Genomic DNA, 22,844 nt, shown 5'->3' with positions numbered 1-22,844 from the left:
ATTACGCGTATCTACGTATTATAAGAAAATATGAAAATGTTGTGTCCCGCTGGTCCGCTTCATTTAGCAAGTGAGTGGTAGGCAGGGGAAAGATGACTAATATGACCAACGTAGGCGAGAGGGCTTTCCCTCGTGTCAGGGCTACTGCAGTGTTACAGAAACAGTCCACACAGGCGTCTGCTGACACTCACCGAGCTGCATGTGTCCAAAACACTGCATCCAAGTGTGTGGTCACACACAGACAGAATGGCTGGCTGGACATCATGCCACAAACCGTTACGCTCTGAATGAAAGGCCTGTTCTACCAGAAGAGACTGTGCCAGAGGGCCGGTACAGTGCAAAGGAGACGGAAATTAGTACTCAGACATTCCACCACATTGGTACAATCACAGGGAACCCTTGAGCCGGGGTGTTCTGTTTCCATCAGGGCACAATTATGGGGAACCCTCATCGTCCACGAGGCCGCTGTGGGTGTGCGTGGGAGGGGGACTGGGGGCAGTGTACTCTTGGGGGACCTACAGGACAGAATATGAGGCCAAGAAGAATAGAACCGTTTTAAGTTCTCTAAAGAGAACATTGCTGAGTATTCTTGTCTGAGATGAAAGGCTTACTTCAAGCATTTGGTTTGGATTTGCTGTGCTTTTTTCAGATGGATTGTAAAGGCCTTATATAACAGCCTCTCTAGAGCCAGTTCAATAACCAGAGAAATAAAGATAGACAGACAGACAATAGGCAGATAGACCTAGCAATAAACCATGCTTAACAACAGACCACACTGCTGCAAGAAGTTAGCTAAATGACAAGGCAGCTATGTTGTTTGTCTGTGAATAGAACTGAGTGTAGCAAATACAAGACAGACTTGGCTGTGCACATGTCTGTGAGCATGGCTGTACGTGTGTCTGTGTGCACGGCTGTGCAAGTCTCTGTGCGTGTGTCTATGTGCATGGCTGTGTGTGTGTCTGTGTGCATGGCTGTGTCTGTGCGTGTCTGTGGCTGTACATGTGTCTGTGACTGTACGTGTCTGTGGCTGTACATGTGTCTGTGGCTGTGTCTGTGTGTGTGTCTGTGGCTGTGTGTGTGTCTGTGACTGTGTGTGTGTGTCTGTGGCTGTGTGTGTGTCTGTGACTGTGCGTGTGTCTGTGGCTGTATGTGTGCCTGTGGCTGTGCGTGTGTCTGTATGTGTGTCTGTGGCTGTCCGTGTGTCTGTGTGCATGGCTGTGCGTGTGTCTGTGTGCATGGTTGTGTGTGTGTCTATGTGCATGGCTGTGCATGTGTCTGTGTGCATGGTTGTGCGTGTGTCTGTGTGCATGGCTGTGCATGTGTCTGTGGCTGTGCGAGTGTCTGTGGCTGTTAGTGATGCACGATATATCGGCCGTGTATGCACATGTATCGGTATCGGTCCGATATCAAGATAGGGCCGATATGGGCAGATATAAAAAGAAATTACAACAAGCATGTTTTTTTTTTAAAAATTAATTTTTTTTACATGTTTTGGCCTTAAATAGTTTCAAAATATCAGTCATTTCTGAAAATAAGTTACAAAAGTAAAAAGAAAATGCGCTTTGGAAAATAGCTCTTTATTTGATTATCATAAAAAAGTGTGTTCTATACAGAGATATCGACATCGGTAAATATCGGTATCGGCCAGAACAGCAATATTAATATCGGTTATCGGTATCGGCCACAATTTTCACATCGGTGCATCACTAGTGGCTGTACATGTGTCTGTGGCTGTGCGTTAGTGGCTGTACAACAGACAAAGGAAGATCGTCAGGTCAGCATCTTTCTACACAGTAAACCTCTCAAAATGCAAACCAAAATAATCTGAACAAGCAATGTCTTTATGGAATATGGATGCACTGATAGCAATACTGATATCAGATATCAGGCTGATACCAGGATAAAACAGGGTACTGGTATCAGGGAATTCTCCCAGAGCCATATGTAACTTTTGGCATATAAGAAGCATGGTACTGTATCTCTAATGGACATCTTAGTCTGCATTGTCTAATGGCTTAGTCTACAACCACAGGCCTCTGAATCCTGAATCCTTAAATGTCCGGTAAATGTGGCATACAGTGGACAGTATTTCTCACTCAATACAGACATTGCTTCGAATGAATGTGTGCGAGTGATTTGCAGCAGGAGCTATGGTCACAGACCAAGGCTATCCCCCCTCCACCCGGCCCAGCTCCAGAGACTAGCCCGTTCACAACACCACACAGATGTGTCGCGTATAGCGTCCAAATACCTCGGCAACCTTTCACCCCTTGGAGCATCCATCAGCCTTCCTTTCAAAAGGCTGATATTGACATAAGACAAGAAGGATTCCACAGATGCCGGCTCAGGGCGGTAGCTTGTTGGAACATGAGCGTCGGTGGGGTGGGTGGGTGGGTGGGAGTTGCTGATACGACACCTTCACCAAAGACCTAGCCTCGATACCCATAATGCATTTCTAGGCTACTGACATGAACCCCCAGGTCTCAGGATGAGTCTCATCAAGTACAGAAAACATCAGTTTCACATTCTTTGAGCATCTTCTCAAGGGGCTATCTTTTCAATCAATTCAAATATAGATCCAAAATATCCCATTTTAAGAGGAAGTGAGATAGATTGATGTTCAACGTTTGAGGAAAACCATGCTGTCCAGAGAAACACTGCACACTGCTATCAATCATTAGCGAAAGCCCCTGTGACAAGGTGTCCAAAAATTTGGTAATGCCATCTTTAGTGACATTCCATTTGAAAGAGTTTCTCACTTTAAATGTGTCACTCGCTGTTAGCTGTTTTGGACAGGCAAGTTGGAACACATTGAGTTTAATAACATGGGGATTTTTCTCTCTCTCTCTCCCTATCTCTCTCTCTCTCCCTGCAGTAGATGCCACGGGCAGATAAGTGGTGAGAGCTGATAGAGGAGGACAGCTTTGCCATGAAGAGAGGCATGTTAGTCGATTATGCATTCCTGCTTGGGGCGTTAACAAACCACCCTCCACACAGGCAGGGGGAGCCGCCTACCTGTGATAAAAGCACCCCACCAAACTATAACTCCTCCATGCAAGTGAGAGCATGCAGTGTCAGTCCCTTCGTGGACAGGAATGTTAAGGAACACAGAGAAGGGGGGGGGGGGGGGGGGGGGGGGGGGGGGGTAGGTGGTTCGGGTACCAACTTGGCCGAGGTACAGCTATGGAACCCCCGCCCCCCCCCCCCCCCCCCCCGCCCGGGCATTGTGGGGCAGATTCAAACAGACACACAGCCCATTCTCGAAGACACTCTGATGTCACGAGACCGCCGCCATCTTGGTATAGGGGGACCATACGGATTTCTACCATCAAATCCATGCATTGAGCTCCGTTTTTATTACATGTTTTATCACATTCTTGTTCATTTCATAACATTTTCATACGATTTGTTTTGAAAATATTGAGGCCAACATGGCATTTCACTATTTCGAAAGCCTTTCTGGTGATTCTAAGGCGAGATATGAGTCAAAGATCTCCCCCTGAATGACTTGACATAATGTCCATACAAAACACCTGCAGACATGGCCATCTCTCGAATACCCAAATTGAAGCTGCTGTGTTACGTTTTGTACTAATAACGAACACAGAAATCCAAATCGCAAGTTTTATATAATACCAGCTGATGCATCACGGAGGAAAAAGTGGCTGGTGGCTAACGTTCGGCTAACTCGCTCCGTGTTGTGGTCGTGGTAGCTACATGCTAAGCTAACGTTAATTACATAATATCGAACCGATAGGAGCTTATCTTATCTAATCTTACGTGGTGGTACCACGTGTGCCACTACCCGATCAAACATCCACGTAAGATTAGATAAGATAAGCTCCTATCGGTTCGATATTATGTAATTAACGTTAGCTTAGCATGTAGCTACCACGACCACAACACAGAGCGAGTTAGCCACCAGCCACTTTTTCCTCCGTAATGGTATAAAACTTGCGATTTGGATTTCTGTTTTTGTCATTAGTACAACGTGTAACACAGCAGCTCTTTGGCATTGTGAAGGACTGAAGAAAATTCCGCTTGATAGTCTTTAATTTGACGCTTTAACGATCCGTTTCTGCACTAAATGAACCGTACACAATGTACGAGGCGGGGCAGTTACCCCCCACGCTGCAGTTGCCTAGCAACAACAGGCAGGAAGTTGACATCGAGAATCAGGAAAATATGCACCTCTACAGAATACTATACTGTATCTGCTGTTATGACTGTGGTATTTATTAGCGTCCAAAAGCAATTCAGTTGCTTGTTAGGTTACTATCTGCTTCTATCATGGTGCCAGAAGATACTGATTTTATGCTCCCTGTGGGAATTTACACAGACACACACACACACACACACACACACACATACTCATATGTGACTCGTTAGACACGCATGTGTTTATCATATTGTGGTCTCAAAAACTATTCTATGATGGCATTGATGGATAACAGGTGGGAAATATGCTCTAATCCGATGTGAAAGCGAAGGCCCATTTCAGTGGGTTTGTCTCCCTCTTCTGTTGAATATCAGGCACTACAAACCATAGCCATGAGACTTACAGACAGTTATCTACATTTGTTATCCAGCTAATGGTTAATTATTACAAAGAGGTGTGCCTTAGGCTTAGAAAACAAAGCATTGAGCAGAGCACCAGGGTCATCATCGCTGGTGTATTATCTGTTTACTACAGCATTCAAGTTTGTAATACTACAACAACAACCCACTTGAACCATTTTCCCCCTGTCAAGTGTTTTGTGACCACTGTACAAAGTCCAAGGTCAACAGTGGACTACAGTGTTCAGACTGATGTTGTGGACGGTCACCCGTGACTGTATAAATTGGAGCTGTTGCCAGGGCAACATGTCATAACACTCAGAAGCTGGAAGCCATCAACCGCTATATTTATAGAAGAGTGGTTTTGGCCTAAAACCTCTCTGGAAAACTTTTGAGGAGCGCTGGTCTCCACTGGGAGGGCTGAGCAGCTCTTGTCAACTCCAGCACAGTACAGTCCAATGAGAACCAACTTACTGAATAAAGTATGAAGGATGAGGTTTGATGTGTTTCGCGTGACTAAAGATGGGAAAACAACACATGGTTTAGTTCATATTTAGACTAAATTAAGCTTCCCCACTATCGAAGATTGGGGTTGAAGGATAGTTTTTTTTGAAGGATAGAGATTTTCTTGCAGCATCCAGATCTAGAAAATTAAGGCAGGAAATTAACTAAAGGGATCTACAGGAAACCATGACGTGGACAGTTTCATTTGTTCCATCTATACAAGGACTCTGAGAAAACGATTTGCCTGTTTATCCAAAAATCAAATAATGGGTCATTACAAAATCTCTAACTTCCCTTTATATTATAGACTCAAGTTTTGAGACGATGATTAGGCAATTACCTCCTCCATTCATTTTAATATTTCAAATACTGAAGTGCCAGGATATAAATAATTATGTAGTCTGACTCTAGCCTACTGTATGACTAATACAAAACAAATATGTACTCAGTAATTGCTATACTAGGCTCCCCGAAGAAAATAATAAGAGAGAGCTCGTATAGGATATACATTTTCATAAGTTCGATAAGGCTTATGATGACATTCTAACCCAATATTTACAACATTGTAATAATGATCAGGTTTACTTAGTAGTATAGGCTATACCGCTGGCATGCCATGGGTTAATGTCAGTAGCCCCCACCAGCCCCTCCCCGACAGAACTCCTCCTTTTACAAGCGTCGCGAGACGGAGACAGTTGGCGCTCGTGCTCGGACGGTCCCCCGCTTACCTGTGCAACACATTCGGCTGTACAAATGGGAGCCCACCTCTCCGCAACTCATTTCGTGGATGTAATTAGCGCGTCCGTAGATAATTCCCTGGTCGAAGCCGCCACACCAAGAGGACATGGCAGCGAGCCGACTAGTGTCTTCAACTTCAGCCATCCTCCCGGGTGAGCTGTGCGCGCGGTGGTGCGCTCCGTGGATTTGGCCAAGATCGCGCGCTCCTCTCGAGTTGATGTGTTTCTTCTCTTTCAGACTTCGAGACAAAAAAAGGCCCTTCTCCTTTCCTTTCTCCCCTCTATCAGAGCCACATGGAGTGAAACAATAACGGATCGTATCAGATTGCAAAGAGTCAAATCTTCACTTTCCAAAGTCCAGCCCCCATTTGTTTTGTTTAGTGAAATGAGCGCGAGGGCGCTCGCGAGTCGCTACTACTCCATTATTTACGCGCCGTGGTCGTTACCGTGGGACACGATAGAAACGGTCCGGAGCGTTTCATAGACTGGTTCAGCCCGACACGCAACCGCTCTCTTTTAACAGCGTGTAATGTCTCGTTCAAAACATTACATAATCAATGCACCCCGGAATATTTTGAGCAACATTTTTTATATTTTGGCGAGAACCCTGTTAGGCCGATAAAGGTTAATTCGGGATTGTTGAAATAAATAACTGCCCCAGCGGGCTATGATTCTGTTTCAATATTCTCTTTCTTCTGTGGCGGTACTGTACAGGTCAGCAGCCCCGTCAGACAACAATACGCAGCATGACTGCCCGCGGGTGATAAATTATTCTCGTCTTTCATTGCAGCTGTGTGTCATAAATAACTTGAACAGAGCGGAGTTGATTTAATCTCCAGACACAACCCAAGGAGATATTGCGATTGCTCGTTTTATTGACACCTCCGGTATTCAAGTTTAGACTTAAAGGGGCACTTCACCAAAAAACAATGCTGATTTATTTTGGACATGATCTCACACACACAAACTTTAGAGTTGTTGTATGTGTGTGAGATTATGTGCAAAATAAATCTGCAGTTTTTAGGTGAAGTGGTCCTTTTAATGTATGTTGCGCAATAACATTTTCATATTTTACAAACCAGAGGGAGGCGTCGTTGATTTATTAGAAATATCTTGTAAAACACGTTCAAACTTACAGACAAAACATGGACGTTTGTTCATTTCGCACATCTGTTAATTGAGAAGAAAATCACACATATACTCCAAAATGTCTTTTTATTTGATTTAAAAACAAAAAAGACAAACATGGGGTACATTTCCTGTGAGAAGAAGCCATTCCCAAACACCTGTCAATCTTAAAAAAAAAGTAAAAAAAAGTAACAAAATACTTGGGATGAAGGGTGTAAATGCATGCAAAGATATTTGAGTTCCAAATGCCTGGCAAAATGGGACAAATATTTCTGTATCTTCAGACTTATCTTATTGGCCATAGATTAGATCTAGGTTGCTAGACTGAGATTCACCCCATGATTTTATAAAACGTTGTTTTACACTTCCCTTTAAATGCTTCCATCATACATTTATATATTTTGGCAGAACCTATTTAAAAAAAATACTAATAAAAAGGGAATAAGCAACGCAATTCACAGTATAAAAGTTTATCTATAAAGGGAATTTGTTTAATTATTTTCTACACTTGAGTGTTTGATGCATTATATGATATTTCTCGTTTTCATATGTATTCAAATCTTTGACTCAGGTCAGTAGGGCTACTATGCAAAATAACTAATGCTAACAAACATTTATCTGATTAACTTCTCGGGTAAAGCTAACCAACAGTAGGTTATTATTCAAACTTTAATGGAAAACCAAGTTTAAGACTATGAGAAATTTCACATAAAAAGAATCCTAATATCTAATAATAATAAAAATCTAAATGAATCTATGTAAAAGACACCCTTTATTGATCCTGTGATAAAATGTAAAACATTGGGTTGATGGATGAAAGTCCAGCATTTGGCAGAGGTAGTCGGTGGTATTTTCCCTGAAAAGTGTGCCAGCTTTGTTCAGAAAGGGTGTTGACGTGACATGGCTGCTGGTTCTTCATCCTAGGAGACACAATTGTACAGAGAGCTCAGCATACTGTTGTGCCACCAGAACAATGAAAGTTGCCATTGACGTGCGCATGCAGGACACAGGACATGCCAATATGCTGGTTGGAGATGATTAGACGGTTGGTGCAGCTTTGTGTGTGTTGTGTATGTTGGTTATTATGAAGGTTGTGTACTGTAGGTACAGAATGGGAGTGTATTGTTTTTAACCCTACAGGGAGAAACTTAAAATTGTTGTCAGGTAAGGTTTGAACCTGTGGCTTCATCGGTACCTGCTGCGGTTTAACACAATGAACGACCAAGATAACAACGCTATTCAGTGACATTTGATACTGATTTGGGTGCGTCTTCCTGAACAGATTAGATTACAGAAATACTAAAACAAACTGCGTCATCAAATTAAATGTCACGAATCCACTGCGGCTTCAGAGAGGCTATTAAAACATTGTTGACAGACATTTTTAAGGCAAGATAAGCAATGGGGAAAAGTACATAACAGGAAGACCTTCCAGAATGAAACTCGTATAACTGTCTTTCTGCTAATTAGGAGAAGCCAAAAGCAACAAAGCGTCTGATTTATAACTCATAATGGCTGACCTTTTTCAATAAGCCTGATTGAAAACACACAAACGTAGCAGTAAAAGTACTTCTGCGCATTTGGCCTCATTTATCAATTTGTCTGAATCTTCCTTGATAAACAGCACCATTGTATACAAATGTCTTAGAGTTTCTGTGTGCAGACACTTAACAAAGACATAAAGACAAACTCCAAGGTCCTTCATATCGACCCTGAGGAGACCACAAGGGGAACTTCCAGTTTGTTATGACCGTATCCAGGATACCCCCCCCCCCCCCCCCTGGTGTTGCGTTTTACCATCATCACCCAGTGCCAGAGACATTCTGTGGGCTTTTTTTAAACTGACTGTGGACAAATCCCCCTTCGACCCCCTTGAGCTCTTGCTCCAACTTAACTATGCCAAAGGCACCTTGTCAATCTCACACAACTACAACCATGCACTCCTGCCCAGGTTACAGTAGGTTCCGCCCACATCATCCCGAATGTGACCCACTTACTGCAGATCTTTCCTTTGATTGTAAATAGGTCAGTAATGTCCATATGAACCACACTACTAGTCAACAAAATGATGATCTGTGGCAGCAACTCCCCTTTTCTGATAGGGGAAAAACAAACAGACATCCTAACTACAGACAGGCTTTGTGTTGATACTGTATATAGAGCGTTGCCCTTCGCTGTGAAGGCCTATTGTCTACCGTGCAACAGGTGGAGTGCTGAAAGCATGCCTCCTCACATGCAAATCGCACGCATGTTGACACGAGGGCGTAGCGATAACACGCAGCCTACATTTGCAATGCGATATTTGCCTGCCATTTGCCAGTCAACCCACCACTCCAGCAGCTCTTCTTTGGTGGTTCTTTCAGTGGTACAACAGTGTGTACAGTGTACTCCATTGTAATTCCTAGCATAATCCAAGTGTGACACACAGCTATGGTCATCGTAAGTGATTTATAGAAATGCTACTTCTGTAATTTGCTGTCAAATATTTCGAAAAGGCAGAATGTCTTTGAAAGGCATTGAAAGTCCCCCCCCCCCCAAACAACGAACACTCAGAGTGAGTCGCCTTTTTCAGACACATTCCTCTTTTATCGACCGTAGGTGGGTCCCCCTGGACTTCCTGTGAGAGTCTAATAGACGGACCACAGGGACAGATCAGGATGAAGCAGTCATCAACACAATGCCGCAGAGAGCCAAACAGCAATTATAGGCTACTCATTGCCTCAACAGAGCACCAGGCCAATACTCAGCTAAACACACTGACAATTATTCCTGAAAATCACAGTTCAAACCGCATGGATATCTTACAGAGGACCATTGCAACTGTGTTCAATTTAAAGTTAGGCCTATAGTAGGTGTCGTCTTTGATATCTTTTAAATTATTCTTTACAGCAGCTGTGTCTAGTGCTACTGTACGTCACTGGCTTGAGTCAATTCCCTTTAATTGTTTGAGAATATATATGGCTGGTAAACTAGTTTTAACTATTATTAAAGAGATTTGCACTACATTCATACCTCATTTGCAATTGCACCTTACCTCAAAGTTTTGTACCTCATTTTCTGCATTGTACTTCACTGTTTACTCATTTGTACTACTTTAGATTGTATATTGTACTGTATATATATATGTATATTGTATATTCCTCTTTAGGCTACTTACTTTTCTAACTTACTTTTTACTTACTTTCTTACTTACTTTTTTTACTGTATGAAGCACACTCTCAGGGGCTCATACAGAACTAAGCATTTCATCGCAAAGTATGTGTATTTTATTGTGATATTTAATAAACAAACTTGAACTTGAACTAGTTAACTCTAACCTTTTAGGTCATCATCATCTCTCCACACCTGCAGACTGTCACTCAGGCATCCTGTAATTTGCCTAAGAGGGTGTGGTCGACGCAGAGTGGAGGTACACTTGACAGCCTCCAATGTGACAAACTGTGTCCACAGTCAACAGCGCTTGACAGAGGTCTGACACCAGGAGGAATAACCTTCAGGCTGTTGAGGGAACATGCGTGTGATCCCCGCTCCTCCCCTCAGACCAGATGGTCTGTGTGTAAATAGTACATGTTTAACTTATAGCACTGTGTGAATTCCACAAGCAAACCTGCAGAACAGGCTTATAAACAATACCAGCATAAGTACAATACAAAAGAAAAAAAGGTATCAAGTGACTGAAACATTCACTATTATTATTATTATTATTATTATTATTATTATTATTATTATTATTATTATTATTAGGGATGTCCGATATTATCGGCCTACCGATATTATCGGCCGATATCGGCATTAAAATGTGATATCGGAAAATATCGGTATCGGTTTTCAATTTTTATTTTTTTACATTTCTATAGAAATGATGTCCGATATTATCCTCCTACCGATATTATCGGCCGATATCGGCATTAAAATGTGATATCGGTTGATATCGGTATCGGAAATTAAGAGTTGGACAATATCGGTATATCGGTATCGGTAAAAAAGCCAATATCGAGCATCCCTAATTATTAGGGATGCTCGATATTGGCTTTTTTACCGATACCGAAATTCCGATATTGTCCAACTCTTAATTTCGATACCGATACCGATACCGATATCAACCGATACCGATATATGCAGGGTTTCCCCCCAAAAAAACTGAATAATTTCAGGTAATTAATAATTTCACTGGATGCATTCAAAAGGCTTTCTAAATGTAAGCATTATCTGTGCAAAATATGATAATTAAAAAAGTAAAAATTAACATTACATATCTCTTGTTGTTGAATTAAACCAACATGCATACTTTTGACAATAAATAAAATAAGAATTGGTTCTTACTTGCTTGCCTGGGTAAATAAAGGTTAAATAAATGTAATTTTTTTTTTTTTCCGATACCGATATTTTCCGATATCACATTTTACTGCCGATATCGGCCGATAATATCGGTCGGCCGATAATATCGGACATCCCTACTAATTATAATAATATTTTCCAAAATTAAGATACTATTCAAGAGAAACCACAACCAAAATCCCTCCTGCTGAATAGCCTGAAGGCTGAGAGTGAAGCGTATACGAGTCAAAACGAGTATGACGAAAGCCAAACAGCCCTGTGTCGACCAAAATACTTTGGCTCCTACGTCATCAGATTACAGCCAGCCGACATTTACAGGGTTAACTCCGCTGTCTCCACAGACGGCAGGAAACCGAGAGAGGGAGAGTGAGAGGGGGAAAAGAGGGGGAGTGAGTGAGGAGGAGACACGGAGGGGTGCGCACCGCAACAAACGCACTAGAGAACCAGAGAGAGAGAGAGAGAGCACAAGCGACAAGTCACCTTTTACACAGAGAAAAGAAACCTGACCTTCCTCCCACGACACAGAGGGACACACTACTCTACCGTCTGCCCTGAAGGAAGCCTCAGAAGAACACGTTTCCAGCCGCCTTACCTTGCCTCTTACGTAGCTTCCACTGCCATAGGACGATCAAAGTAACAATGTGGCCCGCAACCACCAGGGTCGGGAACACGTTTCCAGGGGGGCTTGCCGACATCGGGCCTGGCTACAGAGTGGGGAGACGCAGGCTCCGAAGGCAGGTGGGAGGACCAGGGGTGAAAGGTGAGGGGGAGTGGAGGAAGCGAGCGAGCGAGGGAGGGAGGGAGGGGGGATGGAGGACCGTCTAGGGGTGTGGTGCCATCCCGTACTTTAAACAAGAGCAGCCAAGTTGCTCGCAGCTTTACGAGAGAGCAGAGCAAAAAGAGCCACCCCTCCTTCTCCTTCCTCCCTGTGACTCAGATCTCTGGCACGAGTTGCTAAGCTCCGTCCCCCCACTGTTCTTTCACAATCCCACTTTCCTTAATAAAACTATTCTATTCTATTATTTGACAAGTCCACTTCATTCACTCTAGTTCTCCACGTTGCAAATCCCAAACATAGTTTTAAGAATAGTTTTCCTTCCTCTTCTACTGTTGAAGTTACTCCACTGGTTCAGTCAGTCTGGGAAAGGCTCACTGTAGTCCACGGCCGTCTCTCGCTGCGGTCCGTCTGCAGGAGTTAATAATACACGAGGCTGCTTTGTGTACCACACACACGCACACACACGCACATGCACTTCAGCCAACCTTGATAAGGAGTGTGCACGTACAGAGCTGTGAGAAAGACCTATAGCCGTATAGCTTTAACCCGTTCACTACCACACTACAGACGGCTAACCCTTTCACTACCACACTACAGACGGCTAACCCTTTCACTACCACACTGCAGACCGTCTGTAGTGGGGTAGTGAAAAGGGTTAACCTTCTGCAGTGTGGTAGTGAACGGGTTAACCCTTTGTTGTGTGGCAGTGAAAGGGTTAATGAATGAATGAATGAGCTGTGAGAAAGACCTATAGCCGTATAGCTTTAACCCGTTCACTACCACACTACAGACGGCTAACCCTTTCACTACCACACTACAGACGGCTAACCCTTTCACTACCACACTGCAGACCGTCTGTAGTGGGGTAGTGAAAGGGTTAACCTTCTGTATTGTCGCAGTGAGAGGGTTAACCCTTTGGTAGTGTGGCAGTGAAAGGGTTAAAGTGTCCTCTTCAATCCCTCCATAGGATCTTTCTTCGACAAAGAAACCCCTGGTGGTTATTTTCCATCCTGGTATATGAGGCATATACAGGCAGCATATCATGCCAAGTCCAGCCCCTCTCTCTCTCCTGGTGTTTATAGTAAAGCCATGCGTCCCATTTTATTTTCCCTTCCAAACTAGCCAACTTGCTCTCGATTCATGTATAACTTTGCCATGTGTCTCTAAATTGTTAATTGCTTCCATATGTCTAGACCCCGTGGCCCTTCGCGCAGAGGAGCACACTTTCCTGGACCCCGTACATAACTGGATGTTGTGTGACCACCAACCAATGGAAAAGCCGCCAAAATACTTTCTGTCTGAATCAGTACACGTACTCCATTATTTTCTGGACCACGTTAACCCTTTCACTACCGCACTACCAAATTGTTAACCCTTTCACTGCGACAATACAGAAGGTTAACCCGTTCACTGCCACACGACAAAGGGTTAACCATTTCACTACCACACTACAGAAGGTTAACCTTTCACTACCGTTAACCGTATGTAGTGTGGTAGTGAAAGGGTTAAAAAGGTACAGAAGGAGCCTGGGGGTAAAATGTCTCCATAAAGCTGACCCAGCCCATGGAGAAGAATGTTACTTAAACGTAAATCTGTCAAACGACTATAATTACTACTGGCCTTCCCCAATGCGTGCGATACTGAAAATGTATTGGTACATTCTCAAGTTATCTGGCTTGGGGGTTTAAACCAACATGTTCCCCATTTGCATTCTCCTCTGGTACGGTATGGCAGAAGCATGTGACTACAGGGCTTTCTATAATACCACTTCGAATTACCGTGAGCCTTTGACATTTGAGAGTATCCTCTCTCACCAAACAAACCGTACCTCCAGACCCCTCCCTGAGCAGCGAACACACACACGCAACGCCTTCATCCGTCACACGAGATCAAAAGCCTCGCCCTGCGGTGCAAAAAGAAAATGCCACTGCATCTACTCTGCTTCTAGCTCCTTCTATTAGCAGAACACAAGCGTGGTGAACTTCAGGGTGAGGCACAGCAGAGCGAGAGCGTCACCTACCACCCTAGTACCGTGCGGTAACCTAACACCGAGACCAGTGTCCCACTGCAATGCCACACGGCAACCGAGTCCCTTAAAAAAGAAAGCCGAAATAGACTGCACAACACAGACCACAAGTCACCGGCGGCCATGGTGAGTGTCAGGTAACTGGTTATACTGTATATGGAAGAGAATCCAGAAGGGGTGTGTTGGACATATAGACGAGTGAATGAACTATGGCACGCATTGACCGGATTTCCAGAACACGTTTACCCGGTAACATCATTCCACACACAGACCGCTACTGGGCAAGTTAGAAACTATATCTCTAAATAAAAACAGCCTGAAGACACACAGAATAAAGAAATCTGCCTTCAAAGGAGGCTCAACATGTGTTAGTTTCAGGATTTGGCAAGTCATGCGATGTAGGTTACGCACCAATTAGATTTTTTTTAGTTTGAACGTCAACCAAATTAATCGCAGGATCCCAAGATGTTGGCAGGGAAGGGACTACGAATGAGATGGAACAGTCCACAAAGGGAAATGGGAAACCAAGAGGACATTATGGATATAAAGCTCAGGTCATTTGAACCACGCCCACAGGGGAGGGGCCAGCTCAATGCTGCTCTCTTTACATGTCATGCCTTTGCTCAGTGACTAGGACCCACCATCACACTGGTAGGCTATAGGGCCTGATATCACACACTGTATTTTAGTCTAGTACATAAAAGTGATATCATTTTGAGAACAGCAAAATATATAAAAAATAATTATAATAATTATAATAATAATCAAGAGCAGTAGCCTTGCTTCATATGCTAAATCTTCATCTCTACACAAATGTACATTTTAAGATTAACAAAGACGGGAATCTCAAATATGTTTTCATCCAAATGCTTCCTGTTACTGTCAACCCATACTGACGATGGGAGTGTCAAGGGAGGCCGCACACGTCTCCAAGGAAACCACATTTAACCCTGTCAGAGCATCACCCACTGCAGTGATAACACAGCCCTAATAGGGTCCATCAATGCCCGCCCCCCCAAAAAAACAACAACAACAACAACCTACCAGTAATAATGAGCGGTCGTCCAGATCTCTTACAACAGCAGCAGCATAGATCCATCTTACTCTGTGGGTTCCCGACTTTTAGACAAAATACTGACGGCAAAAGCAGAACATCTGAACTCCAGACATATTGCACGCTGATCAGAAACAGAGGGGCGTGTTGGAAAGGCCAGACAAAATGAGAAAGAAAGTGGGAGGCAAGGCTTGGGGGGAAAAAAAGATGAACTAGAGAGCCCAAGTCTGATTCAAATCGAGTGGCTTTCCACAGTGGAAACAGCTCCACTGGTGCAGCGGTTTCTGACCAACTGGATGAGATCCATGTGCGGGGGGGGGGCTTTATACATACCAGGGGACACATCCATTTTCTTACAAGAAAGAGACAAAGAAAGGAAAGCATGACTTTGGCAGCCAGATGCTGTAACAGAGGTTTCTACTGTGGGAGACTTAAAAAAAATTCCACAGGACAGGGACTTCCATAGGCTGGGGCCGTCAGAGAAATTACTCTGGTATGGATTCATTATGGGAGCTTTAATAGCGGGAACGCATTGTAGCCCCATAGCCTTCTGTCCCGTAGGGGATGAAGAGGAACTATAATGACAGCATAAATGAACTCCTACTTTTAAACTTGCTAGTAAGACCAATGTGCCCCCCCCCCCTAAAATGGGATGAAACTAATTATACTACTCTTACAACTACATTATATGGCCATACAATTGCCACAGACTAAGAAATACAGACAAGATTGAAGAGTTAGAACTTCCCCTATCAATTACGGCGACATGTGGTGGGCATTATGGCCATGCTATTAATACAGCTGTACATTATGGTACATATGAGCCCATGCGAGACGAGATACTTCCCCAGTGTGAAGACTAGCAATCAATCACCCATACTGCCTCTGAGCAGGGGTGCAGACTCCCATTGGAAGAGCCGGGGTGGGGAGCAGCCAGTCAGGGGCCTTCTCCCCTTGCTCACCCCCCCCAGGATTTAGCACTAAGGAACATGATCCCAGTTACTCGCAGACAGCGTGCGGATGTGCACAGCTCAAAGTCTTCAATAGAAAGTTCTGAATTTGAATTTGATTCCCACATTATGATTGTTTTTCTATATACAGTACATTGACGGTTGCAGTAAGTACAGGGAATTATCTTTGGAACCATAATAAACTATAACTTTTACACCAATGTAAATAAAAAAATGTATAAAGGAAAAGTGAACACTGATCACAAATTCCTCTATAGGACACACCGGCTAAAAGAAGCAGACCCATACCTGTTCCCATCCCGTCCCGTCCCATCCCACCCCATCCCAAGTCAAGCCATTAGGTATTTCTGTGCTGACACCTCTTGGTAAGAGGATAGAACTGTCTCGACAGGAAAATCATTTCCTACCTTGGCCCTGTTGAATCAAAGCCTCCATGAAGTCTCTAGCATGACTCATTTCCATCGTAGCACGTATTGTCTCCCACTCAACACACGGAAAAACGAGACACTTAACAACTAGCTTAACACTCTACTCCCTGTGTGCTGCTGCTGTTGATACTCCATTCAATGCTGCTGGTGTTGATACTCCATTCAGACTCTATCCCGTTAAATGCTGGGTGCTTGCATTTTACAGCAGCCTAGGGTAGCATCGAAGGCCAGAATTAAAAGGTAGCAACTGCCATATGTTTTCATCTGGACTGCGTCTCCGCGCCAGGCTTCGCCCTCTCGTCGAGGCACACAGGCAGGAAAAGCTGAGTGTAGCTTAATTGGACTCGCATTTCCCTCCGTCTCTGCTTAGTCATTTCTCTGCCCTGAGAATGGAAAGACAGGCAGGCAGGCAGGCTGCACATCAAGGGAGGGTTTGGAAAGAGTACAAACCCTGTGTTCTGCAGGCCAGTTAGTGCAGAAACACACTGATCTACCATAAAAATATCCAATTTATTCTTAAGATCCCAGAGATAAAATAAAACATATTCATTTAGAAAAAAAAGATTAAAGTCCTAATACATTCTGCATGGTAATGGTGCAGACATTAGAACCCTATACCGTATGAGCTATTATCCCAGCAGATGGCAGCAGCACCTCCATCATGTCTGGATACATGTGGTCACCCAACGGGGAGAACTGTTCAGCGTTGTGTTAAAGTGCCAGCATGGCAGGAAGAGCGTGGACACTAGGTCAATGGTCCTGCATACAGTTCACAGTATCTGTATATGTTATATAGTATCTGTATACAGTATGCATGCACTCATCAGGAGCAACATTGGAGTAGGTGAAATATTTGCATTTCTGTCACTTTGATTTGATTTTTACGTTTACAAGAGAAGGTTTTTAACTTTTGACATGAATAAACACCAGATGCTCTTTGTTTCACTGATAGGATAAGAACAACATTATATGAGCTAAGAAAGACACACGATAAACAGCTAAAAGAAAAGAAAATGTTGATTGATTACATAACCCACCCAGTGAAAGTATGCTTAGGCCCTATTTCTCGCTAGACTGCCACCTCGGAGGGGGTGTGGAGTGAAGAGTTGCTGCTGGGTTTTTCACCTACTGTGAGCATAACATTCTCACCGCCTAGTGTGGGTTGTTACTACTATTTGTGGAACTGCTCACCCTGGGAGATATAGCCAGAGTTAAAAGTGCCCACTTCACATTTATCAAAAAAAAGAAAAAGGTATAAACAGACATACACTGTTCTGTTTCATTGTCAGTTAGTAGGCTTGTGTGAAAATAATTTGTCCAAAAGTCTTTATGATTTAGAAAGGCGTGCTCTCTTGTGTTATCCCCAGTTATGTTTCCTGTGCATGCTTTTACATTAATACTTCACCCACTACATAATATGGAACATGTATCATACAGTAACTTCCCCCCCCAACCTATCTATAGTATGATAAAGTCAGAGGAGCGCAGGGTTTTTAAGCTACTGTAGAGGGCTCTTTAGCACATAGCACGCAAGTTATGCAAGAAACTCTCCACAGCTTTCCCTTTGATTCCCCCCCCCCCCCCCCCCCCCCTGAACGTCTGGCCATTAGCAGGGGAAGCCGGCGATATAGCAGCAGGGAGAAAGTATGCTTTTGTAAATATTTGCGGCGCACATAAATCAGAACAAGCTTTATAGCATCACCGACGAGCAGATGCAGGGAAGAAGAGAGGGGCCTTTAGCCCAGGCACACAGAGTACGGTACAGCAGGCCTACACAGCTCAGCTCAGCTCACACTCCGAAAACCCCATTCCCTACTGGAGCACAGCTAGCACGTGGCAACAAAAGGACGCAGTGTTACCCTGGCTCTCACTGTCTAATGCATAACGTTGGAATACTGTGAAATAAAGTGCTCGCACTTTTGTCTTCCAAATGAAGTTCGCTCAGTGGTTTTAGTTAGTACCCTGGTTGAAGAGTGAATGTGCATGTTGGTATTGAATGGGTATGTGTTTTTATAAGAATGTCTCCAGCATTTTGGCAGTCCTCTGTAGAATCATGTAAACAACATTGGCACCATAAAGACATACTGTGATACAATTCCTAAATCTAAAATTAGATTTAGTAATATCGCATGCAAGCACACTAGTGTGACTACAGTATGCAATATTCTTCATGCATCCCAAAATAAATACATATAATTATACAGTCTGGTTAACTTATTGTTTAGCCTTGTGGGGAATGACAATATCATTACTTGTATCATTACTGAATCAAATTACCCCACTCTCATCCTCCCACAAATGGCAACCATAGCAACGCCCATGTTGTCACTGATGCAAGAAAAGACAAGAGGAAGGAGGAGGAAGAGGAACTAGAATGAGCTCAAACCTTCTAGGGAGTCAGGCCACACTTTCTTGACCTCCTGCTCCTCCTCGGGGTCCTCTGTTAGGAAGCCCCAGTCCCCCTGAGGCAGGGAGTTCTTCAGGGCAGCTATTGGGCAGTCGGAAGGGACCACAGGGACGACAAAGTCCGCCTCAAAGGCCGCAGCAGTCTCCCCCTGCTCAAGTCCAAACTCAGAGACCACGTCGGGTAGCATCTGAACAGAGGTCTCGATGACGGTGTGAGACTGAGAAATGACCTGGGTCTCAGAAGCCTGCTCCACTACTGTGACCACTTCCTGCGAGGTCATGTACGTTGTGGGCCCCTCAATTTTGTGAGTGATAGTAACGTGCTCCACTTCCTCTGTCAGGTCTGTGAAGTCCTCCGCGACGGGGGGTGGTGGGGTAGGCATGTCCAGGTCAGAATCAGGCTCAGGTGTCATGGCTTTGGTCACAGGGATGGATGCCTCGACCTCATCAGCCGCAAGCTCTTTGGGCTCCTCCAGAACCTCGATCTCAGCATCATGTGGCACCTGCTCAGGGGCATCCTCGACAACTTCAGCGGGGGTGTCTTCCTCAACAACATCCTCTTCCTCTTCCTCATCTTCATCTTCGTCTTCATCTTCTTCTTCAGAAGAAGACTCTTCTACCACATAGGCTGGCTTTGGTTCCTCCTCCACATGCTCGGCAGGTGTAGCCTCAATGACCTCCTCTTCAACCACTTCAACAGGTTCCTCTTGTACCTGCACTTCTGTGATGACCTCTACTGCAGGTTCCTCAATGATGGCCTCCTCCCTTTCCACTGCTGCCTCCTCCTTCTCTTCCACAACTGACTCCTCTTCAATGATGGCCTCCTTTTCTTCCACCACTGCCTCTTCCTCCTCCACGACAGGCTCAGGTTCTTCGACGGCAGCAGGCGGCTCAGCAGCAACCTCTTCGACCACCTCTGCCTCTTCTTCCACCACTTCCTGTGTTGGGGGACTTGGAGGTGGGGCCTCTGGCTCCACTGCAGGGATAAATGCTGGAGGCAGCTCTGGTTCAACAACCTGCTCAACGACAGGCAGAGCGACAGCAACCTCTGGGATCTCTTCCACAACAGGAGCAGCAACAGGGACAGGAGTTGGTGGTTTGGCCTCCCTGACCGGGACAGGGGATCTGACAGCCCTGCTCTCAGGAGGGGCAAAGTTGTTTCTGAATCCCCTCTTCTGACCCTCCTCTGGCATGCGTTCCTCTCCTCTACGCAAGCCCTGGCCTCTCCTGAAGAAGGTCTGGGTCTGAAGCCCAGGCTCTCCGGCTCTCTCCGGGGTGCGAGGCTGGTAGGACCCTCTGAACCTCATCGGGGGTCTCTCAGACTGGCCCTCCTCTTCTTCTCCTGCTCTCTTGTGACGATAGCCCTGGCGGTCCATCATGCCCTCCTGGCTCTCTCCTCCGGGCCTGCCTGGTTTGGGCACGTACGATGTGGGGCCTTCCACGGTCTGGACCCTAGCAGCCCGGCGCATGACATCCAGGGTGGACGCAGGACGACGCACGCGCTGCAGAGAAGACGGCACGATCTCTGGGGGAAGACGCAGGTATTCGCGCAGGTGCACGATGCCCTCGTTGGTCAGGTAGAAGTAGGCATGTTTCCAGGCAAAGGTTTCTCTTACGAAGCCCTTGGACTTGAGAGAGCCCATGGCACGGATAACCTTCAGGTTGGCCACCCCCTGGAGCTCGGGGTGCATGCACTGGGGGCGCCTGTCCTTCTTTGTCACCATGACACCATCCCGGAAGAGGAGCTCATAGATGGTCCTCAGGTCCGCTAAGGGCATTACCATTCCAGCCACCATTTTGACTTCTTTAGTTTTTCCTCTAGCTTCTGATCAACTTACAAAAGAAAACAAAAGAACACAATGTTGTCACTCGCTGTTATACGACAGTAGAACCAGCTGTCAATGTCCAAGAAGGCTTCTAAAACAAACACAATGTTTTCCTCTTGAAATAATCCTCTCTACGTTTGCATGACAGAGTCAGTGTACTTCCCCAACAGCACATTCCACACGGACGAAACAGGAATTATTTCCCTCTAAAGCGTTTTTCCCCTTCTTCTTCTAAGAAGCAACAAGGTACTTTTCTAGCAAAGTGTCTGAGTCAACATGAAAAAGACAAATGCCCCTCACGACCCCTCCTCCTACCTTTCTCTTTCTCCGGTCGAAGAGGAAACAGCCTGGACGAGAGGAGAGTGGGAAGAGAGGGGGAGAAGCCAAGGGGGTGTGTGTGTGTGTGCACCCGGGAAGCAAGGAAAGCGAAAGGAAAGAAGCCAAGCAGGCGAGCAAGCAAGAGAGGTAGACTTGACACACCTCCTCCGCACCATAGCACATGTGTTCGTACACTGTGTGCCTGAAGGGGACACCCCCACCATGGACACGACACACCCCCTTCAGGCAGCCCCAACACACTTCTAGGCAAAGTTGGCAGGAGTCCAACTCCTGGAACAAAGCAGACATATAGAAGTCCCACTGTACTCTGCCGTACGGCGATGTGACAGCAGCATACTTTCACTCGTCCTGCACAATTCCCGCTCTGGCAACATTACCTAACACTTACTGATACAATTACACGGCTCCTTCGAGCATCCAATCTCATGCTCGAATTGGGATGGGGAGTTCACTGGGTGATACCGTAACGAAATGTACATTCTGTTCCCAATCGGGGGTTTGTAACTTTTGAGTCAACTTTGACAGAAGGACAAACTTTTGTTTGCATAGGGGGGAAAAATGCATAACACAACGTCCAAACTCCCCCAACAACCGATCCACCAAAAAAGAGAAAAGAAAACTGAGCAAGCAAGTTGCACATACGTGTACATTGCAATGTGCACATGTATGTCAGTAGAAGCACATGTGAGCCAAGCGAGGGAACAGCATGTCCTACTCAGCACTCCAAGGAAAAGAAGGAATTCTTACTGGGTCTTGCAAGATTCCGCCTAGTCTTACGTTGCATTCCTCAAGTTACTATTTAACCAGGAATACTACTACTGATAATGTATTTATGGGTTCAAACTAAAAAAGTTTAAAGAGAGAAAAAAAAGGATTAGCTTCCAAATGACAAACACCTTCCACATGTTTTATTTAGGATATGATTTAGAGACTTTATGAATCAAAAGCCGATAGGCCTAACTTGATGAAAAGCTGATGCAGTTAGAGACTATAAAGCCAACTTCCACAGTAGGTCAGAAAATACTGTAGGTTGTCGGAACAGGGGTATGGGGCCAGGCTGAGAAAAGAAGAGACTCTCTTCTCCATGTGTGCTTAGTCAGCATGTTTCCGGTTCAAATGCCACATGTCAACTTTCACATGCGTCTGTCTCTTATTGCACTTCATATGTGCTGCAGAATATATGGGTGAGTGACAGCTGGATCCAAGTTGCCTGTTTGGCTGTTCTGAGGAGAGCTAGTAACATGAATTCTATTGCTGTGGGGGGGGGGGGGGGGGGGGGGGGGGGGGGCATCAGTTTGGAGACATATATCTCCAAAATATATACATCAATAACAACAAAGGGACTGCTGTAGTATCATACAAATGCATGCAGTACAGTTTTGACACATAAAGAATGCATACAGTCCATACAAATACATACATTGTGTACAATGTATAAATGAAAGTGTAGTTGTAATTTCATGTGTGATGACAACTAAACCTGAAAACTACTACTATGTAACAACATTATTTTGCAAAACATCTATCGAATACAACTAAGTGACAAGAATGCCAATCCAGTGTGACATACTTTATATCACCCGTCTATCACCCATCTAACACCAGTACACTACATTTGAGGCATTTACCATCACAGAACCTCAGCCATGCTACCGATGCATCTGTCTAAATTCCTCTGCTAGACCCCCTGCCTCTCCCAACAGGCCAGTCATTCTGACCTCTGGTAAATTGATAGGAAACTCCATCGCCATG

At 44.7% G+C, this 22,844-nt stretch overlaps 2 protein-coding genes across 5 annotated transcripts in view; both read right to left on the bottom strand.

Annotated features, from left to right (window-relative positions):
- Positions 1 to 22,844, bottom strand: part of LOC311227032 (plectin-like) — a 145,912-nt gene that overhangs the window by 76,053 nt on the left and 47,015 nt on the right. For 2 of the 4 annotated variants that reach the window (XM_084312539.1, XM_084312540.1), the window contains exon 1: positions 5,790 to 6,425. The exons of 1 other annotated variant lie outside the window; for it this stretch is intronic. In XM_084312539.1, coding sequence (XP_084168665.1) covers positions 5,790 to 5,943 — 154 coding nt within the window. In that variant the 5' untranslated portion in view covers positions 5,944 to 6,425. Of the gene's footprint in view, positions 1 to 5,789; positions 6,426 to 15,112; positions 15,160 to 22,844 lie in introns of those variants that run through there. One more of the 4 variants, XM_084312544.1, reaches the window with a different exon arrangement.
- LOC311227034 (uncharacterized protein) lies at positions 6,999 to 21,208 on the bottom strand. The gene is made up of 3 exons (XM_084312546.1): positions 21,069 to 21,208; positions 18,908 to 20,760; positions 6,999 to 7,846 (listed from the first exon to the last, which is right to left on the bottom strand). Exons 2-3 carry the CDS (start codon positions 20,721 to 20,723, stop codon positions 7,842 to 7,844), a joined length of 1,821 nt encoding a protein of 606 aa, XP_084168672.1. The 5' UTR covers positions 20,724 to 20,760; positions 21,069 to 21,208; the 3' UTR covers positions 6,999 to 7,841.

The sequence above is a fragment of the Notolepis coatsorum genome (assembly GCF_963971535.1).
Source record: "Notolepis coatsorum genome assembly, chromosome: 4".
NCBI classification, from domain to species: Eukaryota; Metazoa; Chordata; class Actinopteri; order Aulopiformes; family Paralepididae; genus Notolepis; species Notolepis coatsorum.
The sequence above is the reverse complement of the archived record's forward strand: the minus strand, read 5'-3'. Positions and strand labels throughout refer to the sequence as shown.